A 23,631-nucleotide genomic window follows, 5' to 3' on the forward strand; every position below is an offset into this window, starting at 1 on the left:
CCATTTTGGTGAGTAATGAGATGTATACTTGCTCTGGCTAGATTTGTTTTTTAAGCACGCATGCAAAATCCTTAGTACTTAGACACTCAAGCAGCAATACATCTTCAGGCCTGCCACTCCGTACACAAGAAACTAGCACACACTGATGGTAAGCTACAGGAAAAGTCCTATTGAGAAATGTGAGTGACATCATTCCTTTATGTGTTGGAATCAAAATCCCCATGCAGCTCTTTTTATGCAATAGGAAGAGCTTGATGGCTGTGTTTAGTAGAGAAGAGAGGGCTTGGCTCTCCCCTACTTAGTGATGTTCCAAGGTCAGACCAGGTATCAGAGGTGATGGTCTTTGACATACAGACAGTGAGATGTCTGATGATTTATTTACTCATAACTGGATATTGTAATGAGTAAGAAACAGCTATTCTGAAGGAGATGTTTGCTGTTTCTTTTGATGATTTGATTGAAACCAGATGGACAAGGTTTAAAGAGGCCCTCAGTAAAGCAGACCCTTCCAGCTAATTATGGCACACACTAATGTAAATGAGAATGCTTTTGGTGTCTGTTCTTTCCAGGAATCTCTAGGCTGCCTGAAATAGTGCAGAAATTAGTAAGAGAAATTAATAGAATGACAGTTTGCTTGCTTGAGCTAATACACTAAGAAATTTTTGGTTTTCATCAATCTTTTCAAGGGAGTGATAGAGAAGAGAAGCATACTGCTGAAGATGTTGCATAGAATAGTTTGATCTGGAATTTTTCTACTTTGGGTCAGCTACGGGATGTCTGAGCAATCCAACTAGCAATTGGTTGTGTAATACTTTGGGTCAGATTCTAAACTGAATGCAGGTAAGGGGTGCTTTTGAAGACAGGATTTGAATCGCTATACTTTGGAGTTGAAGAAATGGATTGGCAACCCATCTCAGATTGTGTAAATGACCATGGACGCATGACTGTCAGCAGCATAGAACATTTTTGCATGTAGCTGACGGGAGATTTCCTCTCGTACTTAGTGCTGGTAATGCTACCACATGAGGAAAGTAATGTAAAAAGGCTTATGAGCCTTCCACCTCCAGTCTACACAGCAACATAAGTTTTTGTGGCTCTTGCTTCCAAAAAGCAATCACAAGTCCTGGGCATGAATTTTGTGCAGTGACTACCTGTAGCTGTTGCAGCATGAAACTTAGCAGAACCTGCAAACTTTTTGTGAACCAAATTGTTGGGTGGAGATGTCCTTCTGCTTTCCTTAGGCTACAGGGGATTTGCATTACCTCTGCATCACCTTGCAACTGCAGTGCTGACTGCAGTGTCAACATACCCTCAGGCACTCAGCCAAGCTAGAGCTCCACCATGGCCGGAGACAAGCACCTCTCTAATGAAATCAGCACATTAAAAGTATATATATATATAAAAAAAAGTTGGCACTTTATTGAAATGTTTGAAGAACTGTCATCTGTCTCCTTGGCCCTGTCATTAAGATTCTGTGCATGTATGGCATTTTATAGACCTTGGCACAGAGAGGTGTTGATGTCAATACTGGGGGACTTGAAGGCACACCTCGAGCTCCAGGCAATGCAGTGCATCCATCTTGCAGTAAGGAGACACGACTGCTGGGATTTGGGTAGGGAAGCCTCATTAGCCAGGCCGTAAACCTTCTGCTTGCTTGGCAAAACCAGGGATATCATTCAAGTGCTCAGAAAATAAGTAAAAAATTATGTTAAGAAAAATTAGTATTTCAGCCCTACTAGGGATTTTAGCTACCCCAGATAAGCAGCTAATGCAGGGCCTCATTCTATGTAGTTTAAATCAGTGAGACCTTTGTTACTGAATTTAGCATAAGAGTTGATTTTTCTGAGTTTTCATCCCTATGTGCCAAGTTGCCACTTGGTAGGAATGTCTTAAATACAAATGATGGGAGCTTCAGAAGTAGGACTTTATAACGGAAATGCTAATGCAGCCTTAATTATAGCTCTCTGATTTTGCAAAGGGAGCTGGGAGAATGCATTTGTCTGGTTCGATTAGGCTCAGCTGTGACCCTGTGTTTGGAAGACAACCCCCCTGGCATACTGGAATGACTGGACAATTGTGCATTGCCCAGCTGTTTTGTGTGCTGCTGTGCTAAGAATGCAGCCTGGGCTTCAAAATTTGAAGCACTGTAAAAAGGCAAAGCCTTTCCATCCCTAGCCTGACCCAGTACCTGTTCAAATCGGCATTAAATTTGCCATCAGCTTACAAAAACACAGCAATTTTAAAACGTAGGTGTGGGCTGCCCAACAACGATGGTGCCAGAGAAGTCTCCATGAATTCTGCTTGCTGTAGTGTCATGGTCAGCACTTGTGGCCTTCCAAAGGCAAGCAAATTGGGCAACATACAGCTACTTCTTCCTGCTGTTCTACTGTGACCTCTTTCTTTACCCACCCCCAGCTTTATAATATTGGTTCTTTTGTCAGGCCTTTGGATAAACCTTTGAGTTCTACTACTGCTCCCCAAGTGGATTTGGCACCTCTGCTCCTGGTTTTGCATTCTGCAAGGAATCTCTAAATCCCCTGCAGGATCCTTAAATATTTAGTGCCCAGAGGTTATCCCTGACAGGTGAGGAAAACCAGCCATGGGAAAATGAAGCATCGTGCTATTTTAAAGCCAAGGTATCTGAAGCTTTCTCAGGCCTTGATTTGGCAAAGCACCTGCACACGTACTTCATTTCAGGAGCAGTTTCATTGATTTCACTTGCATGCCTGAGGGTTACGCTCACGATTAAGTCTTTTTCTGAATGAGTGGTGGGTGCTCTGGCCACTCGTCTTCCTCTACAGAACGCTGCAGTGCCTACCTTCTCCTAGGTATGTATGCACTGGTGTTTGGATCCATGTTTGCTGGCCTCTTAATGGTGTAGTGGGCTGCAGAGCAGCGTGAAAATCGGGAACAGGACACTGCGTTGCCGGCATCCCTGAAGCTCTTTGGAATGAAGAGTCCTGAGACTCGTGTGAGCATTAAGAGAATGATATCAATATTTTTTTCCTGCGAGAACGTTAACAGAGAAAAAAGAAGATTGTACTTTGTGGTGTTCAATTGATTGGGCTTTTTGGCAAGCTAGATGATAAATCATTTAAATTAGGAGTCATGAGAGCCAATTACTGCCAGATATTCTTCTGTTCCGTCCCTCCAGCAGTAGTGCAGTGATACTAGTACAGGCAGCAAGTTCTGCAGACCTTAGATAATAGAAGTAAATAACAGCAATAGACAATCCAAATGAAAATAAGAAGAAAGAATTGCCCTGAAGATTATTTCCGTCACCTCTAGATGTAAATATTAAGAACAGACTGGGTTATAGCTGTAACTTTTTTGTGATTCACCACCCTAGGATGTTAAAGGCTGTTTATCTACTTACAGACTGGTAACTGTAGATTTTAGTTGGCCAGGACTCCCATTGTCAAGGCCCTTTTACACATGGATTTCTATGGGCATCTTCTTTTCCCTATTGAACACTTTTCTATTAATAATTCTAGGATTTTGCATGTTTGTCCAAGATTTCCAAATACCTGTCAATCCCGGACATATCTCTTGATTCTGCAGATTTGAGAGCATGTGTGATGAGTGCACCTCTTCTAAGAAGCATCCCGTGTTCTGCATGATGGTCTGTTCCTGTGCAGTAGATATAGCACGCTGAGAACATATTTGGCATACTGTGTGTGCACAAAATAGCCATCTAGTACCTGAACATCTCGAGGAGCCATCAAACTTTCTGGACGTTTGATAACCCCATTCAGCGAGTCCCTGGGATTCTTGCCTAAAAATAGATTTTTACAGCACATGAATGCAACATAGGGAAGCATAGGCTTTCTGCGTGTCCACCACATTATGTATATGTACATATTTCAGCTGTGCATGGCAATCGTGCAGTTGTGCAGTGTTTTAGACAGTCCCACAGAGAATACTAAATGGTTTGCAGTTTGAAAGGCATGGTCCGAAAGGCAGGTGAAACCAACAGGAAAGGGGAAGATGAGTAATGTTCTAAAAGTCAGCAGCTGAATTACTGTTTTAAAATTGTTCTACTTTGTTGTGCTTTCTGACATTAGAAGGACACAGTGGGGTGGTTCTGATCACTTTGATGGAAATCACTTGGAATTGTCCCATAAACTTTAGTCATGTTCATAACTCTTTTTACAGTGTAGTTTGTTCCATTATCGTCAATTAAAAAAAATACATATATGCTTGGAGATTACTCATAGGAGAAAAAAGTGATGGACTCAGCCTTTGAAATAGATCTAAAGGTGCAAAGTTAGAATTTCAAACTGAACTTTCAGAAATGGGGTGAGAGCTGCACTCCTCTGGAAGCAAATAACCTTTGAAAGGGATAAAAGTAAATCAGGTTCCCTAGCCAGAATTGCAGGTATTTTTATTGTGAAAAACAATTGTTAGGTAGTTATTTAGCAACAAGGAAAACATAATTGTAAAGAATCTTTTCCATCTCCTGCACTAATTGAATGAACAGAATTCTTCTGTGCTACTTGCAGACATAATCTGTTATTGAATTACTGCATCAACACTGTGTTGCTGTTTTACCTTTACCCCACTCAGCAGAAGAGCTTTCAGACTTTTGCACGAGAAAGTCTCAATTATCTTTGTCCTTCTAACTAGAACTGTGTCCGTATAGGACCTTGAGATTTACGATATTTTAACTACATTAATTTTCCCTTGGCTTGCCGATGAAGAACCTGCCAACCAAAAGTGGGTAGGACTGGGAAGAAGCCTTCTTTTTAACAACTACTCTCACATAGAAAAGATAGATTCATAAATTCTGTTTACATGTAGGAACAGCAGCATATTCTTCCACCCACTTCTGAGTTCAGGTCTGAGTTGAAAAGGTCAAGCAGCTGCTCCTTGAGCAGGTAAACTGTGCAGACTTTTTTTTTTTCATTGTGTGTTGACTGGCTTTTGACATTTTTAGTTGCTATGGCAGCTACTCAAAATAGGATTTTTAAAGCTGCAATTGATTCCCTGTGATAAAACTGTGGGGATGGGACCTATCTTTGAACAATAAACTGCAGGTGACATTTGGGGTTCTGAGATTCTCACTGTGGAACAATTTTTTAAATTAAGATCCTCAAAACCTCTTGTTCTCACTTGAGGTATCTTATAAGACTCAGAAGCTGCAGTGTGAAAACTTTGCTGTGTTTCTTTCTTAAACTAATGTCACCTGAAATAGAAATACTGCTGAAGCCATTGTATTTCCAGTGGATAAATGCTGCTCTTGGTATCAGAGTAGCAAGTCTAGGTGAGACAAGTAAGAATTAGGCAGTATATATTATTTCAGTTTCTATCAACTAGATCATTTCATATGAAAATTGTAAGGCTTTTTTTTTTTTTTTAATTTATTCCCCCCCAAATTTAACTATTTCCAGATATTTATGGGATCTTCTCCAGTGTTTGCACTATGAAGTCACATTAATGTGGGTTTTCACTACACCAGCAACAGCAGCTGCCCTGAATCCAAAAGAAAAGAAAGAAAAATAAATCCTTTGTTACTGATTGCTATTTGGATGGAAGAGACAAGGACTTAGCTCTAACCCCAGAGCATTGGCCTTAGCTACCTGGTGCAGAGCTCTCTGAAGGGGCAGAAGCTGTCCGTTGGCTTCACGAGCCCGTGGGAATAGCTGGAGCGATGCACTGCCCGACTGAGCAAGTTCGGAGGTGGTAGGTAGCTCGAGGGCCTGGAAAGCACATGTCTGTCAGGTTTCTCACATTGTGTAAGATTTACTCAGCTGCGTGACACTTCCACTTCTCAGGATTGCCTCTCTCACGTGCACCAGTGCCACGGAGGTCAGGAAGGAGCTGTGTAGCAGGGGTACCTCCTCCTCATCTAGTGTGGAGTGCCGGTTAGCATGGAGCGTCAGTCTCACGCGCTGTCACCTGACGAAGTCGTAAGTAAAAAGCTCCCCGGCTATTGTCCATTTTATTTCCAATTGACTTAATTCTTCTCTCACCGAAACGATTAGCAGCCTTGCCAGCAGGTTCAGCTGGTAAAGGCCAATACCTTAAAATTATAGGAAAAGAACCCCAGTGCTCGCACTTTGACATGGCCTGGCTTGCTGCCTTGTAATGAGAGCTCTCCTTTGCATTGACCTAATGGTGGCCCCACTAAAAACAAACAAGTTGATGAACAGCTGCTAAATCATGATGAAAACGTCTCTTTAAATATAAATCTAAACATCTTTCAAGCCTTTTGTGGAAGATGATGTGTTTTCCACAACAGAGTGTTTGTCTACCGAACTTTCTCCTCGCATCGGCCAAGAGCCAGTTCAGGTCAAACAGGCTCAGGCTTCTGAGTGATGGACTTGCTGTGTCAAAAGAAAGGAGAATGTTGACACAACATCCATTTTCAATCAGGGTTCTCCACTCAAAGCGGATAAAAACTCTCTACCTATGAATTGACTGCAAAGCTAACTACAAGTAGGGTTTTTAACTCTGAAGCAGTACTGGCTTTCTGTATTACTTCTGGCCACCTCTAACGTAGCACTCACTCTTGTGAGGACAAGGTATATTCCTTGTTCCTATCTTCTTTAGAGCAAATCAGAGGGTGGATGTGGTTTATGATAGAATTCCTTGCAATATTCTTCAAGCAAGATGAGGTTGCATTTTTACTCAAACGTGTGTTTCTGTTCTAGGCCAAAGAATCAAGAACTGAAATTGGTAAGGGTGTGATGGGGGAGGGCAAAGCTTAGGGTCCTACTATGTGATCTTAGTTTTTTGCAGTATTATTGGATTAATGAATTTCCTTGTCAAATAGAACATATTTTGTACTATAAATTTCTACCAAATTTTCTATTGCTAAAAGACTACAGGAGGATTTCAGGAAGATTTGAAATTACTCAGTTGTTGCTTTGACTAACTATTGCGTTGATCAAACATTATCAGAGGTGAATCTTTTTGATAAAATCTTGACATTTTTACTTTTGAGCAATTTTTTTTCCAGCATCCGTGCAGGCTTCTAGCATGGATATTGTTCACTGCTTACCTTTACAATCAGGCAGCTGGGCATTTTTATCTTACATAGGGTTTGCCATAATAAATTTTGGAGGAGCTATGACTTTCCTTCTGAGATGCAGCATGCCAAAAGAACTAATGACACTTACTTAATCCATGGTCATCTTGGTCAAAGAAGAAAGAGACCAAACTACTGTCTTCACTAAAAATAGCCAAATATTGAAAAGTAATGGACAGTGGAATAAAGTAGATTAAATTTAAAAATAAATTTGGTTATCCAAAGAGTGGATAGAGATTTTAGAAAGCATTATGGTTATACTAAGCATGTCCTTTAAGGACAGAAATATATAAGGCAGGTGTGATTGTTCCTATCGAACCATTACATTTAGAAAGATTTTTGTTAATATGTTTGCAATGTCTTCAAAGTAACAGCAAGATTGTTTAACTAGAATTGCGGAAATACATCGCTTTGCCTTTTAGTGGTGTGCTCAGTAGGAGTTAACACCAAGAGGGGACTTGTCATTGTCTCTGTCAGTGAGTCCTTTTCTCAAATGAAAAGAAAAAAAAAAAAATCAATTCTGTAATTAATCCCAAGGATTTCCATGTTTGTCTTCAAAGGAACAATAAACAGTGGGCAAAGAAAATTATCTGTGTCTGGAAGAGAGAGAGTAATGACGGTTTTCAGGGCGAAGGAGTACCTCTGCTCTTCATGGAAACCACTGTCAGGTTCCAAGCAGAAAAGAGGATCCCTCCGCTAGTGATTCAGAGGACAGAAATTTATTTGCAAAACCCTGCAAGTTGCAATAAGGCACAGAAGCACCAAGCTTTTGTACAGGTAACGAGGGCCCATGTTGCTTTTCAGAGAGCCAGAGGTTTGTTTTCTTCCCACAGTGCTGTGTAGTGTGTTGACCATCGCCACCCCCGGAGCTGATAGCGTTTCACTCACCCCGTCATGGCACACGTATTGTTACTTCCACCTGTTGCACCCTGTCAGTAAACTCTTTGTGGTCCTGCGATGTCTGGCCCTGTCAGTGATACAGTCATTTTCACTTAAATCCTAAATAATAATCTGTTGTGCAGTTTGTGAAGCCTTTGTGGCACCCCTCAGCCTGAGATGCGCTCTGTAAATGAATGCAATGCTTGTAACTACCAGTGATAAGCAGATGTTAGGTCGGTGCTCATCTTTCTCATTTAGCCAATTAGTGACCTGTAGAAGATGATCAATCAGGGATTTTATCCATCTCGACACTGGTGTCTGGTTGCCTGCACCAAAGGATGCTGTTTATAGTCCAGTTCATAATTTCTCCCTTTCTTGCTCATCATTATTATTATTCAAAGTGCCTTTTTGCTTCTGTTAGCAAAACCAGAATCCCCCATGTCCCAGTTTTAGCAGCTAATGTCCACAATAGGGGCAACTGATCCAGCACAGGAGTTAAATATAACCATGTCTAGTGTAAGGAGAAGATTTAATGGGAAATGGTTGGCATTCTTTCTTCCTAAAGGCACGGGGAGAGGAGGGGGGGGGGGGAGAGAGAGACGTACACACACAGACACACACACACATCCCACAGCCAGGGGAGAGGCAGAGAGCAGGCAAGGCAGAGAGGGAGTGAGGGGAGAGAGAGAGAGATCCCCAAAGCAGCCCTGCGCCTCTGAGCTGGAATCTGCCAGGGCTCAGCCAGCATGTTGGTCCTCAGCCCGCTTGCCTGGGGATCTTACCTGCAGCTTTTCTTCTGCTTTGCTTTATCTCAGACTGCGTACGTTGACAATGTCTTCTCAGTTTCAGCAGGTAAATTGCTTTAAGTCTCGTTACTTTCCCTTGCTTCGAGCTCTCTGCGCTCGGATTGTTGCACTTTCTGGTGACAGGGAGCATAGGAGAAAAAAATAAATCAAATTGCAAATCTTGGTGGAGGGATTTTGCACCGCAGACCTGCTCTGCCACATGCCGGGATATTTTGTTGCTTGGTTGGTTTTTTTTCTTTTTTGCTTTATAATTTATGGTTTTAAACCCCTCCCTTCCCCATCAGAAATAATAGACGAGATCCTCAGCTGCTCTAAAATGCTTTTTTTCCCTTGGTTTCTATGGTGCTGTGCTAATTCATGGATCTGGCCCAATTAGTATATTACTTGCATGTCTGCATGTTTCTTTCTATTTTGGATGCGCTTAGGTAGATTACAGCAAGCGAAAGAAAATGAATCTCAATGTATATCTGCTTCTATAAATAAAGCCCTGACCTCAATGAGCGCTGCCGGAGTCCGACTGGATGTTCGCAGAATAAACATCATCTGGCTCTGGCTGTGACACTAGCAAATACTTGGATGACTTACATAGCGAACAAGAGTCCACTGCATGGAAAATCCCTGCTAGGCAAAGGCAAAACAAAGTAGTTGTCAGCTAAGCCAGGGCACTGGAAATCCCACTTAACAGATTTTGTAGTTTCATTGGTGACACTTTCCTTTAGCCACGTTCTGTGCGAAGGAAGGGGAAAGTTGTCAAGAGCTCTGACTCTATCTCTCCTTTGAGGAACTTTCACCAATTTGTGGTAAATTGCTATCTCCCACCTTCTGCATGTTGTTCTGTATCTGTCAATAACGACGCTTCTAACTAACATCCTGTCAAATTTAAGACGGTTCAACTGAGATTTGTAGGTCAAGGTCAGCTATACCTACAGATCCTCCCAATGTCTTTCAGACAAAGACAGGGACCAAAAGGCTTCACATTTTAAGACTGTACATAAAATCAACCTTAGACATGAATCTGAAGACACACAGCCTTTTTTCTCTCTCTACCGTCTCTGGTGTCACCACAGAGCCATATGGTTTACATTCAAGGCACTGAAGAGAGAAGGGAGATCAGGAGGGTAGCTTGTATGAAATGATAGACTTCTGCACCAAATAACAGTAACAGTATGCATGATTTCTTCCAAGGGTTTTTTAAAAATCTTTTAAAATGGGCAGAGCCAGCACATTGTATTTCACTCCCGGTGGTTTGAACATTCCATTCACTTAAAGATTTATTCAAATAATAAGAATCTGAGGCCCACAAGAGTAACGCAGATATCCTTTGGGGAAAAGTCCTGTAGGATTTAATAACGCAGCCATTAGAATTCTGTAGTCATTTCAGATAGCTTTTACGATAGCGTCTAGAGAAGCATAATGTTCAAAGAAGTACATCCTTTGAAAAACAATTTCATCCATTCTTTTGAGCCTTAGGAACTAATAATTTTTTCTACTAAGCTCTGCAGGATACTAAAAAGCATTTACATTCGTGACCACTTCAGTTTGGTATGCTTTTTCCACTGTGTTGAGATTAGTTAATGCTGAGGTACAAGAATCATCAGGATTTATTTTCTCTGATATATTCCAAATTGCTTTGCAATAACATGTAAGCTATTAGACCTCAAAAATTGTTTTGAAGAGCTTTACATTTATTTGACACCTGTAGATACCTCCCAGACAAACAAGAGCTTCACGTTTCCGTCGCCTGCATGGCCGGGCCTTTCTCCTATGGCACACACTTGTGTGTCTGGAGAAGCCATTTAAACTGTCCTCTTACAAAATACCAGTTCAACAAATAATTTTCCCCTTAGAAGAGGAAAGACTTATCATCCCTGCTGATAATGTAGTAGAATAGTCAAATATGAAGGAAAATGCCAGATTCTGCTCTTTGCGGCAGAATATTTTCCATAGCGCAGACCCAGGGGCTTGCCTACAAGAGAGCCCAGGGCTCCCTGGGCAGAGACTGCAGCCGACTGCAGTCCCTTCCTCCCCCATCCCCGCAGGCCGACAGCTTCTGGTTCCAGGCTCGGAGGAGATTTGAATCCGATGGGGAAATTTAGTTCTCCATGTGGCAGTTTGGGCAGATGCCACCCCGCGGAAAGCTCTGCGGGAAAGCCCCCCGCCGTGCTCTCCTGGCCAAGCCACTGAAAATCGCCTTTGTACTCAGCAAGCTCCTAACAAGGCTTCTGTCACAAATGTATTGTCAATGTTTATTTGAGAATATGTGGAAAAAATAACACCTGGCAGTTGATTCAGTCATAATCCCACAACCGCAGGGCTGGATTTAGAGCCATACTTTGGGGAGCTGTTACATACCTGTGTGCCATTATTACTTGCTAATCAGGGCTATTGGGTATGCAAAATGACATACTAAAAAATTCCTTTGGTGCTTTGATTGCATCTGCAACTTAAGAAACATCTCCTGAGAAAAAAGCAAAAGGTTATCTATTTCCTGGTAGAAATCTCACAGTGGGTATGGAAGGTGAATTAATTCAATTAAAATTCTCAGTTATTTTAATGGTTTCTCACATGTTCAGTGACTGTCAGCTGAGTCAAATATTTGTATCTGGCACCAGAATGTAATTTCACATTTAAAGAACGGACTATAGCACTGTACTTGCAAATTCTAAAACTAATCACATTTAACAGTGCGAATGTTCTTAAGTGACAACTTGTCTTTCCTGTAGCTGGGAAAATGCATCTGGGTATTTTCCAGGTATGCCTGAAAACGTCTGGGCTAAAAGTACTTTTTTTTCTGTCCTCACAAATCTTTGCATAGCAACAGGTCACAAATAAAAAGGCTTACAGGTCACAAAGCAGTAACTAGAAAGCAGAGATAAACAATCAGTAGGCAGGGAGAGTGTTTGTAGAATAATTGGGGAAAGAACAGTAATCTGGCTCTTTGGCTGTTTTTCTGCCAATGCCACCTCATAGTCTCACCAGCTTCAACCAACAGCGCGTCGTTGCTTCTGGAAGTATTTTGAATGTCATGTCCAGCCCCAATGACTTGAGTTTTCTGGTGCTGAAGCATAATTTCTGGAGGAAATGCTTCAGGGAATAATACTGCAACATGCTCAAGCATCTGGCTGTGGTTCCACATGGCAGTGAAGAGCCCCAGGGCTGAGTAGCTCAGCCCTCCTGGAGGCAGAAGGTTTCTTTTCAGGGTAACCCGTCGTATCCCAGCCTTACACCACTGTGTTTATGGTGTCCTTTATAACCATTTTTCAGAGCTCTGCTTTACTGAGATTCCTGCACGGTGCACTTGAGGAGGCTGCACTCATGTGATGAAAACTAGGCATGAATTTTATACTAATTTTTAGTAGAGTTACGTGAACCAGTCTGCACCTTGTAAGAACCAACCTGAAGAAAGCCACCTTCCAAATTCAGGTAGCAGAAAGACTCTCTTCCTCTGCCTGTCATTCCTTCTTCTCCCCTGTTCTGCTCATCCAAGCCGAGAGTTTCTGAGGTTTTTCAGAGAGATGGGAAACTATTTAGATTGCCAGCAACTGCTGGAGAAGAACAGTATCTCGATGCTTATTCTGACTCAGACTGCCTTTTACGCATGTCAGAAATGTACCCCTCGATTGAATTTTCTCCTACGATCAATATTGATACACATCCCTATAAAAAGAATATAGTTAATTAATTTAAAGTAATTAAATGGGACGGTAACATCTGAGTACTATTGGCAGTATTTTCGGTGCTTTCTTTGCCTTTTTCCCATTATTTTCCCAAAGAAAAGGAACACCACGTCTCAGTGGGCAGGTGGCACAGCCTCTTTGACTCAGGAAGGTGCAGTATTAACATGCAACCACAGCTCGTGTGGGATGGCTGCAGAAAACAGTCCCTCCTTCCCGTGGACAGACACTGTTGGAGCAGTAAGAGCCGCGGTGGTGGGCAAGGCGGGTTGGGGATAGGAGCTGTGCAGGGTGACAGCGCAGGCAGGCGCCCTTGGTACCCCCTGCATTGGTGAGAGAAACAGCAGGAGGGAGAAAACACAAAAATTAGTGGTGATTCCTGACACTGAGGAAGTCAGGATCCTGGCTGCCTTTCTGAAAAAGGAATATACAGCCCCATGATAGGAATTGTTTTCTTTTTCTCTAATGAAAGAACCTGCAGGAACCCTAAATATTGTCAAAATGGACAGCGGAGATGCTAGGTGGATGTTTTTTGTTTCTAAGGAGAATAATTGCAAATATTTATTTATGTAAAATCACAAGGAGAAAAAATGATCAGAGTGCTTGCAGGAGTAAGACAGATGCAGAAGGAATTTAAAATAAGACCAACAGTAAAAGCTGGAGCACTCTCAAAGGCAGCAGCCAGAGCCTACTGAGAAAACAGCCCAAAGGGTGACTAGCAGGCAGAAATGAATTTTTGAGAGGCAAAAATATCAGTCCAGGGAAGGAAGCCTGGCTTTGCTCTGGAAAGTCAACATGGGTCCAGGAGGTGCCCAGCATGCTGACGCTGTTAGTCAAGGGGTTTCTCGTGGAACACAAACGAACAGGAAAGCTTTGCTTAAATTAAAATTCCTGATGGAAATGAGCCACTGGCAAAGGCTACAGCTTCCTTAGAAGAAGGAAAGCAAAGTATCATTGGGCATAAGAGAAGGCAGTCACCTTGCTGTGGATCTGGCTGGGCAAAGGTGTTGGGGCTGGCCTCGGCTTGGCATTTAAAAGCATTATATCTTGTTTGTGACTCTCAGAGGCCTGAAAGGGAGGCAACAGATTCTTTCAATGGAACATCTCTTCAGCTTGAGAGGAAAAAAAAAAATAACCTTGGGATTGGCCATTTGCACTTGACAGCCCAAATGAGTGGCTAGAAAGATAAACCAAAAGAAGGGTTGTGTAGTGACCACCCTTCTAAGCTGATAAAAGCAGCAGTTCTCGAACAGCCTCTGGGGAAGGGCTTGGACTAGTAGCAAAATAACAGTCTAATCTCTCTGGTTAGTGTTGTTTTAGATAAGTGGGTCTTTAAAATAAACACAGATTAAAGCACCTGATTTGACTTTACCTGTAGTTTCTCCCCTGGTAGATACCACCTGTGAGAATCTCAAATTGGGTTTCCTGCCTAGGTCAATGCAGATAATACTCAGGGATGAAATTACCTTAGGATTCACAGACCCTTCTCTGGTGGCATATGGTGCAACTGCTGTGCTGGGTCAGGTGAGAGCAGAGCAGCCACGTTGGTGCATAGCCTGTCCATGACTTCGTGCCTGCACCCAACTTCGTGTCAGGAAGGGCAAGACCAGCACAAGCCACGATAGCAAAGGACTCCCAGGAGGTCCTGTGAAATTAGCAGCAGGCCAGTGAGTAGAAGCCCACTTGATCCTATGGGCGAGGGACAAGGGAGGGGCATCAGAGGCAGTTCGAGAGGTTGTGCCATTTGCCTTGCAGCAGTAAATAAAAATTGGAAGAGGACACAGTCACTAGTGAGGAAGATAGAAGCTGGTTGAGACAAGACTCTTTAATTACAGCTCTGGGTCTTGTATGCAGGAGGGCAAAGGGGCTTCTGACCTGCTTGTGGCCCTACTGCACGACAAGGTGCTCGGCTTGTCAAAAAGCATTCAGTGACTATAATGCAAATGAAGGGAAAGGGTTTAGTGGAATGCTGATTAAGGTAATTATCATGAATGTTCGATCCTCAAGAAAATGCATGTCAAAGGACCGTGTGGTCCCCCCTCTGTTCCCCTGTTCCCCCTGGTTTACTATAGAGGTTGACTTGGCTGGCTTCAGGTGGTGAGCTGATGGGGGCAGAAGCATCCTGAAACACAGAAGGCAGGTTTGATAGCCTGGACTCCTGACGTGCAGAAAGCTGGGACTACACTGGTGGCTAGTTCAGATTTTTTTTTTCTGGAGCCAACATTTGTGTTACAAGTAAGGCAGCTATCCAGCTTGAGACTGTGGAAGCTCCTCTGGAGACACAACTCAAGCAAAGCCAGTCTTTTCGAAGGAGTTGTTTAGTGGTGAACAAGTTGTCCAGGTGCCAGAGACAGAGGTCTGTAGAGGAGCTGAGGCTTTCCAGCGAAGGAAGCAGTAACTAATCTGAAGGGGTTTCTATAACCTGTGAATGTTTCTGACAGGCAGCAACCAGTCCAAAAGGGGAGGCTCAGCTGAAAGCGATGCTGCAGCTGGCATGGAGATTCCAACTGATTTGAGTAAGCTTGTCCGTGCCGTGTCGTTACTGTGAGTGAGCACAGCACTCTCTGTAGTCCATAGGCACCGGACATGCTGGTGAACACTAGATTTTTGTTGTGAACAGACTGGAAGGTGGAGGCTTAAATTCCAGCACAGCAAAGAAAATTGTTTCAAAATCAGGTGTTTTCAGTAAAAGGATGGGAGCTCCAACAACAAGCAATCCAAAGTGGTGTAAAATCAGCTTATTCCCTAAGTACTTGTAGACAGATAGTGCTTGTAGGTCTCTGCTCCTAGTACAGACAGTTCATTTGTGGGTTTGTCAATATTACCAAACCCCTGCACAGGAAGGGAACAGTCTGTGACTTCACTTTTTAGCCTCCTTGGTTTTTACAGTCTGTTTCACATCAGACACAGAAGCTTCCCGTGGCTGGGCCATATTGTCACAGGAGCACCAGCAGCATGATTGCAGCAAAAGAAACTGCTAATCTTAGTTAAAACTATAGAAAAATATAATTTGTGTTTATACAGGAAGATGTTTGTTGTCAGGATAGACCATGTACCCTGCAGTCTTTAGCTCTTGGTGCTAGATAAGGGTGTGATTGCAAAATCAGGGGGAACATTCATCTGTAATGCAACAACAGGACTCATCCAGGAGACGTCTGGGAGACCCATTTCATGCTGCACCTTAGTAGGTGGAAGAGAACTGGGAAAGCACCTTAAATTCTAGGGGGAATTGTTTAAGGAAGTTTAGAAATACGCAAGAGAGAAAAATCCCACAAGAATTAACAGACCCCAACCTAGGTGTTCTGTTTTTTTCCCTTCTCCTCCCAAAGGAATCACTGCTTTAATGAAAAGGAAACTGGGGGGATGCCTTTTGTATTCACACGACTGTAATGGTAAAAGGGCATTTGGGATGAGAATACGGATATAGGAAGAATGCAGAAGAGGACCGAGACAGTGGGGAAAGGAGAAAAGAAGCTGTTGGCCATTTTTCTCAAGAACTAGCAAGTGTGTATGCATAAATGCACGTGCCCGGGGAATGCAGACAGGTAAAAGGAGATGCTTTGTCCAAAGAACGCAGTGCTACAATTTCAGTTTTCTTCTACCTAGGGAAAAGAGTTGATGGATTGTTTTGTTTTTAAAAGTAAAAGTATTGGTTTTAACTTCTTGAAACTACACAGTTAACAACTTTTTACAGTACCAGGTCAATACAGAGTTATTTTTTGTGAAATGCGGGAGAATAAAGTCAGCTGGGCTGTGAATCTGTTACAACACGGGAGCCCCAAGGAATTGATTTAGTCCATGGTAGCAAAGTTTCAAATAGGAATTTGAAGGCATTTCCCTGAAGTCCTTCCGAGCATACAGCAATCTCATAGGGATTGTCTGGGACTGTCTGAGCATATGGTGGAACAACATCAAAGTCAAGTACACTTTTGATCCATGCCAGCACTGACAGATTATGGTCTTGCAGTTGTGGAAGGATGGCACTGATGTTTCTCTGCTTTGTTGCTACTGATCTTACAAATAAAGTGGGAGAGGACTGTGTAGCAGTGAATGATACACAGAAGTCTTTCGGGGCTGACACAGCAGCCATCTTGCATTATTCTTCAGGGTTTCAGGCTCTTCTGTGGTTTGTAGCTTCTTTGGCTTTAATACTCAGAGTATTTCTAGTATTGTTCTGGTGTGACAAGCAGTTGAGTTTTATAATCTGGTTCATAAAATGACTGAGATGAGATACTGTGATTTACCAGACTGGAAATCTGTTTCTGGTATTGTAATTGAGTCATCTGTGGCTTTGGGGGAGTTGCTTTAGCTTCTCTTTGCCTCAGTTTCTCAGGCACCGAAGGGGAGCACATAGAGTTGTCAACATCGTTTAGCAGTGTCTGGACCTCTGCAAAAGGAAGAGAAGGAAAATCATAAAAAATAGTCCTGTTGTGGTTACTGAGATTTATAAACCATGAGTTTATTTTATAAATCCATATTATAACCCACTGAAGTGTTTCGTCCATCAAATTTCATTGGGATTTTTCACATTCTTGTGAAATGGGATCACAGAACCAACCCAAGCAAACGGTCCTCTCTCCTCCTGGACTGATGTCAGAATTTTCATTCTGCAATCAATCTGACAGTATATTAATCTGTTGGCATATGCGTTGCCCTCGTGCACACGCAGATTAAATGTCTGAAATATTTGCATGGTGGGAGTAAAAGGCCTTTCCCTTCCTTAGCAATCTCACGGGCCCCCTTTGGTCTCCTACGTCTTGCCATTTCTGCAGTATTTTCTAACGTTTACCTGCAAAGATGCAGCCGCCTACGGCTCGCCAGCCGGGCTGCAAAGGGCTTGCCTGGGGCCTCGCTGCCTGGGAGCACACGGGTGGCACCGGGAGATGCCGGGGACCGTGGGCTCGATATGAGGCGGGGATGGAGGACAGAGCATCCTTGCTCCTCTGGCTGGGCGAGTACCATGATTCGCCGTCCAGGCAGCATGCCAGGGTTTGTGCTATTGTCAAGCTTTTTGAACATCGGGTGATTTGAAATATTTTTATTTATTTATGTATTTGTTTTTACTATGACAGCTTCTGAGTGTGCGCCAGCTGGTAAAGCACACATTGCTGCTCCCAGTGCCTGTAGCCACTTTGGGGATTAAAAACAGAGTATTTTCAAATTTTGGTGAGTTTTTCTTGACTGAAAAGGAACTTGCAAGGTTTCGGCTGGATTTTTACATTTGCTGCCAGTGGATGGGGAATTAATTTCTGATCAGCTTTGCTCTGTTCCTTAAAGACTTTGAAGCCCCATTTCAAGCAAGAGGGAACAAGAAGCAGGGGAGAGCGGCAGCCCCTCGCGTCATCCTGTAACTCCCATGGGAGCTTCAAGGGTCACTGCCTCCTCCACAAAGACATGATTACCTAAGCTGTAGGGCTTGGTATACTTCTTTGGCATATTTATATTAGTTGGTTTATAGGAAAAGATATATTTAGGCCGTCATCTATAAGGTTTAAGTTGAAAATGGTACTGAGAGATGCAGACCGTTTGCCAGCCTGACTGTCCAACCCAGCTACGGACACAAGCTGTATTCCTGGCTCTACTTATATGTCCTTAAGGTATGTTTTGGGTCCAAAAGTTTTGTAAAATGTGTTCTAAAGAAGAGTGTACTGTTAGTGCTGACACGTGTCTCTGGGGTTTTAAAGGAGAGCTTAATACCCACATCTGCTCTGTAAATACAGGATTTTGACATGTATGGCTCTCAAAAGGCACCTTTGACGAGCTCTTAAGCTTCCCTAACTTAAAAGAAAAAAGTGCCTTAGTCACCTTGCCATAGATGTACAGAATGGCTGTGGCCCGTGGCGTGCTGCTTTCCTTGCAAAGAGGGCAAGGGGAGCCTGAATGAACGACAACAAAGCAGATGGATGTCTCAGTTTCAGCTGGACAAGCCCACATTCATTAACCGCCTAGTCTGCCCGGCTTGTTTATTATTAATTCTGAGCGCCATCCAAGTGGGGGAAGCACCTGTGATGGGGTGTCAGCCATCAGAGCTCTCCGTCTAGCAGAGTCCTGCCCATCACAAGCTGGGCAGGCCACCAGCGCTGCTGTCGGGGTGACAAGCCTTTGGATAGAAGCTCGGCTTCCCATCAGGGCTCGCCGGATGAATGCGGCCACAAATAGGAAGGGAAACACATGTTGAGTATCTCTTTCCTTTCTTGTCCTTTCCTCCTGACAGTTGGCCTACAGCTTTGTGGCTTTAGGATGGAAGTCACTCCCATGGTTTACTTACAATTTTTTTCAATGCAGTCCTGTAAATCTAACTGGAACCCAGGCCAGCGCTTCTCTGATACCTCGGTTGCAGCTGTGGGCATTTGTAGGGTTGAGGGTCAGCTCAAGGATCAGCTCTAGGAGGGCTCAGAGACACCCCGTGAGCCCCACTCTGAGGGTCGGAGCCTGGGTGAAGGCTTCCCTCTGGCTCTGCCTTGCACCATCTCGGACAAGAGCTCCCAGATTCCATCTATGGTCAGAAGCAAGCAGTCTGCAGGAGCAAAATGAAACATTGCAACAGCTTATCTAAAATATGTTATTTTCTGAAGCAACCATTGCCAGTATACTCACAGATTTATGTAGTCACTTTATTGAACTATATTAACGTATAATCTGAACTGTAAAAATATTTTCAGTTTGAAAATAGTAAAGACTTTCTACCTTAAAGCTGACTATTACAATTTTTATGTTCTCTCAAAACAACTGCCACTTAGACAAGTCCTAGAAGGAGTTTTTAATTTTATTTTTCTTCTCTTATTGAATACATTCTTTGATATTGAAGCTGTTGAAAGAGCAGTTTCCATACAAGATATGTAAACACATGCTCTGTGTAGGCAGGGTCTTCATATTTCACAGAAAATTATGACAGTCCTATTCTTGGGCTGAGATTTTTTCCACTGATGGGGACTGGAGTATTCTGAAGCTGTGTTTAGCAAACAAAGCTAACCTGAAGCCTAAAAATATATATTGCATTTGCAGAGAGCCTGTAAGACTGTCAAGGTAACCCCTTTTGTGGTATAAACCAAGCCAATACTGTAATGGTTGTACATCTTGGACTTATTGCAGTTACAAAATTCATACCAACGAAATGCAGTAGTTATTGGAAGATTGAATTAGAGCAGTCGTACCTGTAGTCATGCTGTGACTCACGAATTTCTTGGCTCCCTCTGCTGTTGCATCACCTGTCATACTTGAGGGCAGTAGGTCCTTGGGTGCAGGATCAGCCTTTTCTTAAATATTTGCTTTCCAAATACACCTTCCAGTAGCCATGGTTAATGATGGAGCCCCTGAAATATTAACTACCTGTATCATTATACAGTTGATATCTATCCTATATAGTAGTAAGTGTAATTAGATACATTCTTTTCTTGTTTCCACATTGAGATCAGTACATGCTATCACCATTTATACCAGCTAAACCTAAATTGGGTTTCAACCTAACTTGTACAGTGGCATTAGAATAAGACTATAAAGGCTGAAATCAGCCTTTTTTTAAAAAAAAAAAAAGTAGCAGTACAACTGCAATAATACAAACCTTTTTACACAGTGCCTGGTAGTGATCTCGTGGCAACTAAGCCACATCAGGCCAACTTTGATAGTCTTATTCTTGTTGAATGATAATTATACTATTGAAATTTAGTTAGATCATGTAATAAGGTAATACTGAGAAAGAGTGATTATATTGGAATGTGGCCTAAAATAAAATAATACACATTTTATACCCTGTTAAATTAGAAGCTGTCCCTTGCTTTAATAATACTCAATTTAGTCCTAATGCATTATGTTCAAATACAGTCCTGAAATGAAGACAACCACAGAAGTAGGTGTGGTAGAAATTGAAGACCTTAGTTACAGCCATGTAAGGGTGACTGAATTCACGATAAGCCAATACAGGACTTAACTCTACATATCTTTGTATTTTATTGCATGTGAGAACTAGATACAGGCTAACTCAGATCTTTGCTACTTTTTAAAGGGCATTTGCATCTTCTGTATTTATTTAAATCTTTAAATGAAATAATATATCTGTATTTTTCAGTATAAATCTTCTGCCTTTCTGTTAAATTGAAGTTTTTGGTTGAGTTTCAAACTTGTGAGGAAAAGTTCAGAAAGAGTCTTCAGTATGGACCCTTTCAGAATTTGATTGATTCATTTCTCAAGGGTATCAACACAAATAATTCTTTGATAGAGAAAAAAATTCTGGATGACATAAACTACCCCTGAATGCTGCTGAATCACATTTCTCTAGGCAGCTCTTTTCTGTGCATCAGGACTGAGAAAATGCTATCCTTATAAACATGGGATGGTGGAACTGATAAACCAAAAATTTTCTGAGACATTTGAAAAACTGTGTATCTCAGTCCCTTAGAAAATTTGCCTGACCTTGAAATGTGACTAGTATCCAGACTGCGATTGATTTGCACACAAATTTTGTCAGGTTTGTCTTCCTACAAACTTAATTTAGAGATTTTCTATTAATACCAGATATTTCACCATAGACTTTTCTTCTCGCTGTATTTGGCTCCCTGCCACCCTTCAGTTCACAGGCACCCATTCCGTCTGCCACTAGCCAGACAAAGACACCAACAGACATAAATCAATGTTTGTTGTCCTTGGAAAAACCTTTGCAGAAGGTCCCCACCCTGATTAGAGATGTATTTCCCAAGGAGTAGATAGATTCAGGGAAAAAAAAAAAAAAAAAAAGCAAACCCACAGTATAAATGCATCATCTTCGCATCCTTTCTCTGTGAATCTTTGGTCACAGCTTCTTATGTTTACCTCTTAGAAAAGGTTAAATCCATTGCCAAACACAACTGAGATCCTGCCTTTCCAGTCAGTTGGTGACAAAGCTATCAGCTAAATCTGGGTTGCGGAGTATTTATTCTCAGGGATGATGCACAAATCAGAAATAAGGCAACCTGGTTTCAGTCCCAGGGGAAACATAAGCAAATGTGTTGTGGAACAGCTTCCCACTCTGTTACCACAGAAGTGCCTGAAGCAATTCCTCAGGGAAGGTTGGTGGGCAACAGCACGGAGGGGAGCGCTTCCCGGCGGCACATGGGCCAAAACGGGAACTAGAAAATGCCATTTCTAACACCCTTTTGGAACAGAGGGAAGAGAAAGCAAGAAATATTTCAATCTAATGTTGCCTATCTGGAATTTTCCAAAATCAGCCTGTGTCACAGCCACAATAAGAGCTTAAAACTCTGCATAGCCTTCAGCACAAGAAGGAACTCACAGACTTAAGGGGCCACCGGTTTCTTAAATCCCTGGTTGGATTACAGTGTTAGAATCAGTGCAAAAAGGATGTAGGAAAATTCTGTGGAATGGAAACTCCTCTTATTCTGTAAGAAATGTTTGTGATGTTCAAGACAACAGATGAGTGTTTGTATTAAACAGATCTCCCTTGTTTGGAACAGAAGAAACAGCTCAACCGCAGGGCGTGCTGCCTCCTTGGCCCTCCTCCACCGCCCCTGTTTCCGCCACCGTACTTCAGGCACGGCTGGAGCACTGTAAGTGTGGCCCGGGAGCCTTTCTCTTCTTTTTACACCACTTTTTATGTTTGACAAAATCTGAAGCATCCTCTCAGGCACTGCTTCGTGGCTTCACTCAGCAAACCCATCTGGCTGTGTTGGTGTGGCTCTGTTAGGACAATCATTCAACGTCCCAGGCTGGGGCTTCATGTAAATCTCAAATAGATCAAGGAATGAACCGAGGCTGGGTTTGTTCAGGCAGCTAATTCAATTAACTGAAAATATTCTCCTCATGCTGTTTTGGGATCTTTTCTTAGAGTAAGGCAATCCTGAACTAAAGGAAGTGGCAATGCATTAAACCAAGTAAGGACAGAAAGGCAATTTTCCACCTTGCACAGTGATTTCAGGGTGTCCATTATCTATGTGTCCTGTTTTGCATCACATTTGCTTTACCCAGTAGGTGAAACAAAGGTCCTGAAATCCTCCTATGGAATCTGTTCCCACCATTTCATTTTGCAGAGAGACAGACATGTCTGAGTTGCCAGTATGGAGTTTCCATTCACACACTTATGCACATGCCTGTTCTCCATGATATGTATCCATACACATATGTTAACATACAGGATACAATGATACATGATATAGCACATTGCCCAATTACTCCTATTGCCAGGGTCTGTTAACTCCAATATATTTTCCATGCCAACATTAAGAATTTTGCTACCTACTCAGTAATTCCTATTTTTTAATTCTATTCAATTACCATATACAAATACTGCAATTATTTCTAGTGTTATGTAAGTAATGATTATTAAGATGTCTGACAAGACCTAACCCAAGAAAAAATACAGTGTAAGATCCTCCATTGTCTTCAGAAAGATCAGGATTGAGCTCAGGGTGCTATTCCCCCCAAGCCAAAATCTAGTTGCCTCCCCTTGTCCCCATCCCCTCCCCTCCCTGTGCCTTGATTTCCACAGAACGGAGACCCAGAGACAAGATCTCCTTAGGAATGTGGTGTAATCCTTCAGTGAGGATGAGGTTGGGACCAGTGCCCCTGGGATTTCCCCAAGCAGTCCAGAGAGTAATCTGAGCATAAGATCACCCTTCACATCATCTTCCCCATAAAAACATGAAATAAAAGCAAGAAGTTACTAGGAGAGTGGGAGCCACATGAATTCATTATGAGCACTTTGGAGTCTCTAATTAGAGCTTTTCTGGAAAATGGATTTTCACTTGGAAGCTGAAGATCAGTTGTGTTAACCCAGTGTTTCTGGCTCAGTATTTATCTGCATTTCCAGGGGAGATCAGTTCTGTCACAGGGCTTAAATAAGCCAGTTTACTTGTGAAAGCCTAATTTTGAAGTCAAAAGTTTAGACATTAATTGATCGTTAAAGGCATCGGCTCTAGCCTGCAGTGAACGAGTGCCTGTGGGTTGGTATCTTCTGGAGCGAAGTTCACACTGCCTATACGCTCACTGAGCGTATTGTCTATTTTTAGAGCAAAGGTGCTATTTTGGGAGAGGAGCTGCTACTTGTAAAGTGGGACGGAGAGTGCAGGGTCAGGTCTAAGAATAGGCCAGGGTCCCACGCTGGGTCGGAGGGGCGTGCGGCAGCCCGGCGGCGATGGGCCTCCGGGAGAGGAGGAGGAGGAGGAGGAGGAGGAAGCGTGGGGCAGGATGCTGTGCTGAAGTGCTCATGTTCAAGCGTCCGTGAAGATAACCTTCTGACAAACCCTAGGCTTCT

At 42.6% G+C, this 23,631-nt stretch overlaps 1 protein-coding gene across 5 annotated transcripts in view; it reads left to right on the forward strand.

Moving 5' to 3' along the window:
- Positions 1-8,565: 8,565 nt before the first annotated feature.
- The window catches only part of COLQ (collagen like tail subunit of asymmetric acetylcholinesterase), a 44,509-nt gene continuing 29,443 nt past the window's right edge, over positions 8,566-23,631 (forward strand). For all 5 annotated transcript variants that reach the window (XM_032991781.2, XM_032991775.2, XM_032991777.2 and 2 more), the window contains exons 1-2: positions 8,566-8,761; positions 21,816-21,928. In XM_032991781.2, coding sequence (XP_032847672.2) covers positions 8,656-8,761; positions 21,816-21,928 — 219 coding nt within the window. In that variant the 5' untranslated portion in view covers positions 8,566-8,655. The remainder of the gene's footprint in view (positions 8,762-21,815; positions 21,929-23,631) is intronic.

The sequence above is a fragment of the Tyto alba genome, unplaced genomic scaffold, assembly GCF_018691265.1.
Source record: "Tyto alba isolate M040663 unplaced genomic scaffold, T.alba_DEE_v4.0 Super-Scaffold_38, whole genome shotgun sequence".
NCBI lineage: Eukaryota > Metazoa > Chordata > Aves > Strigiformes > Tytonidae > Tyto > Tyto alba.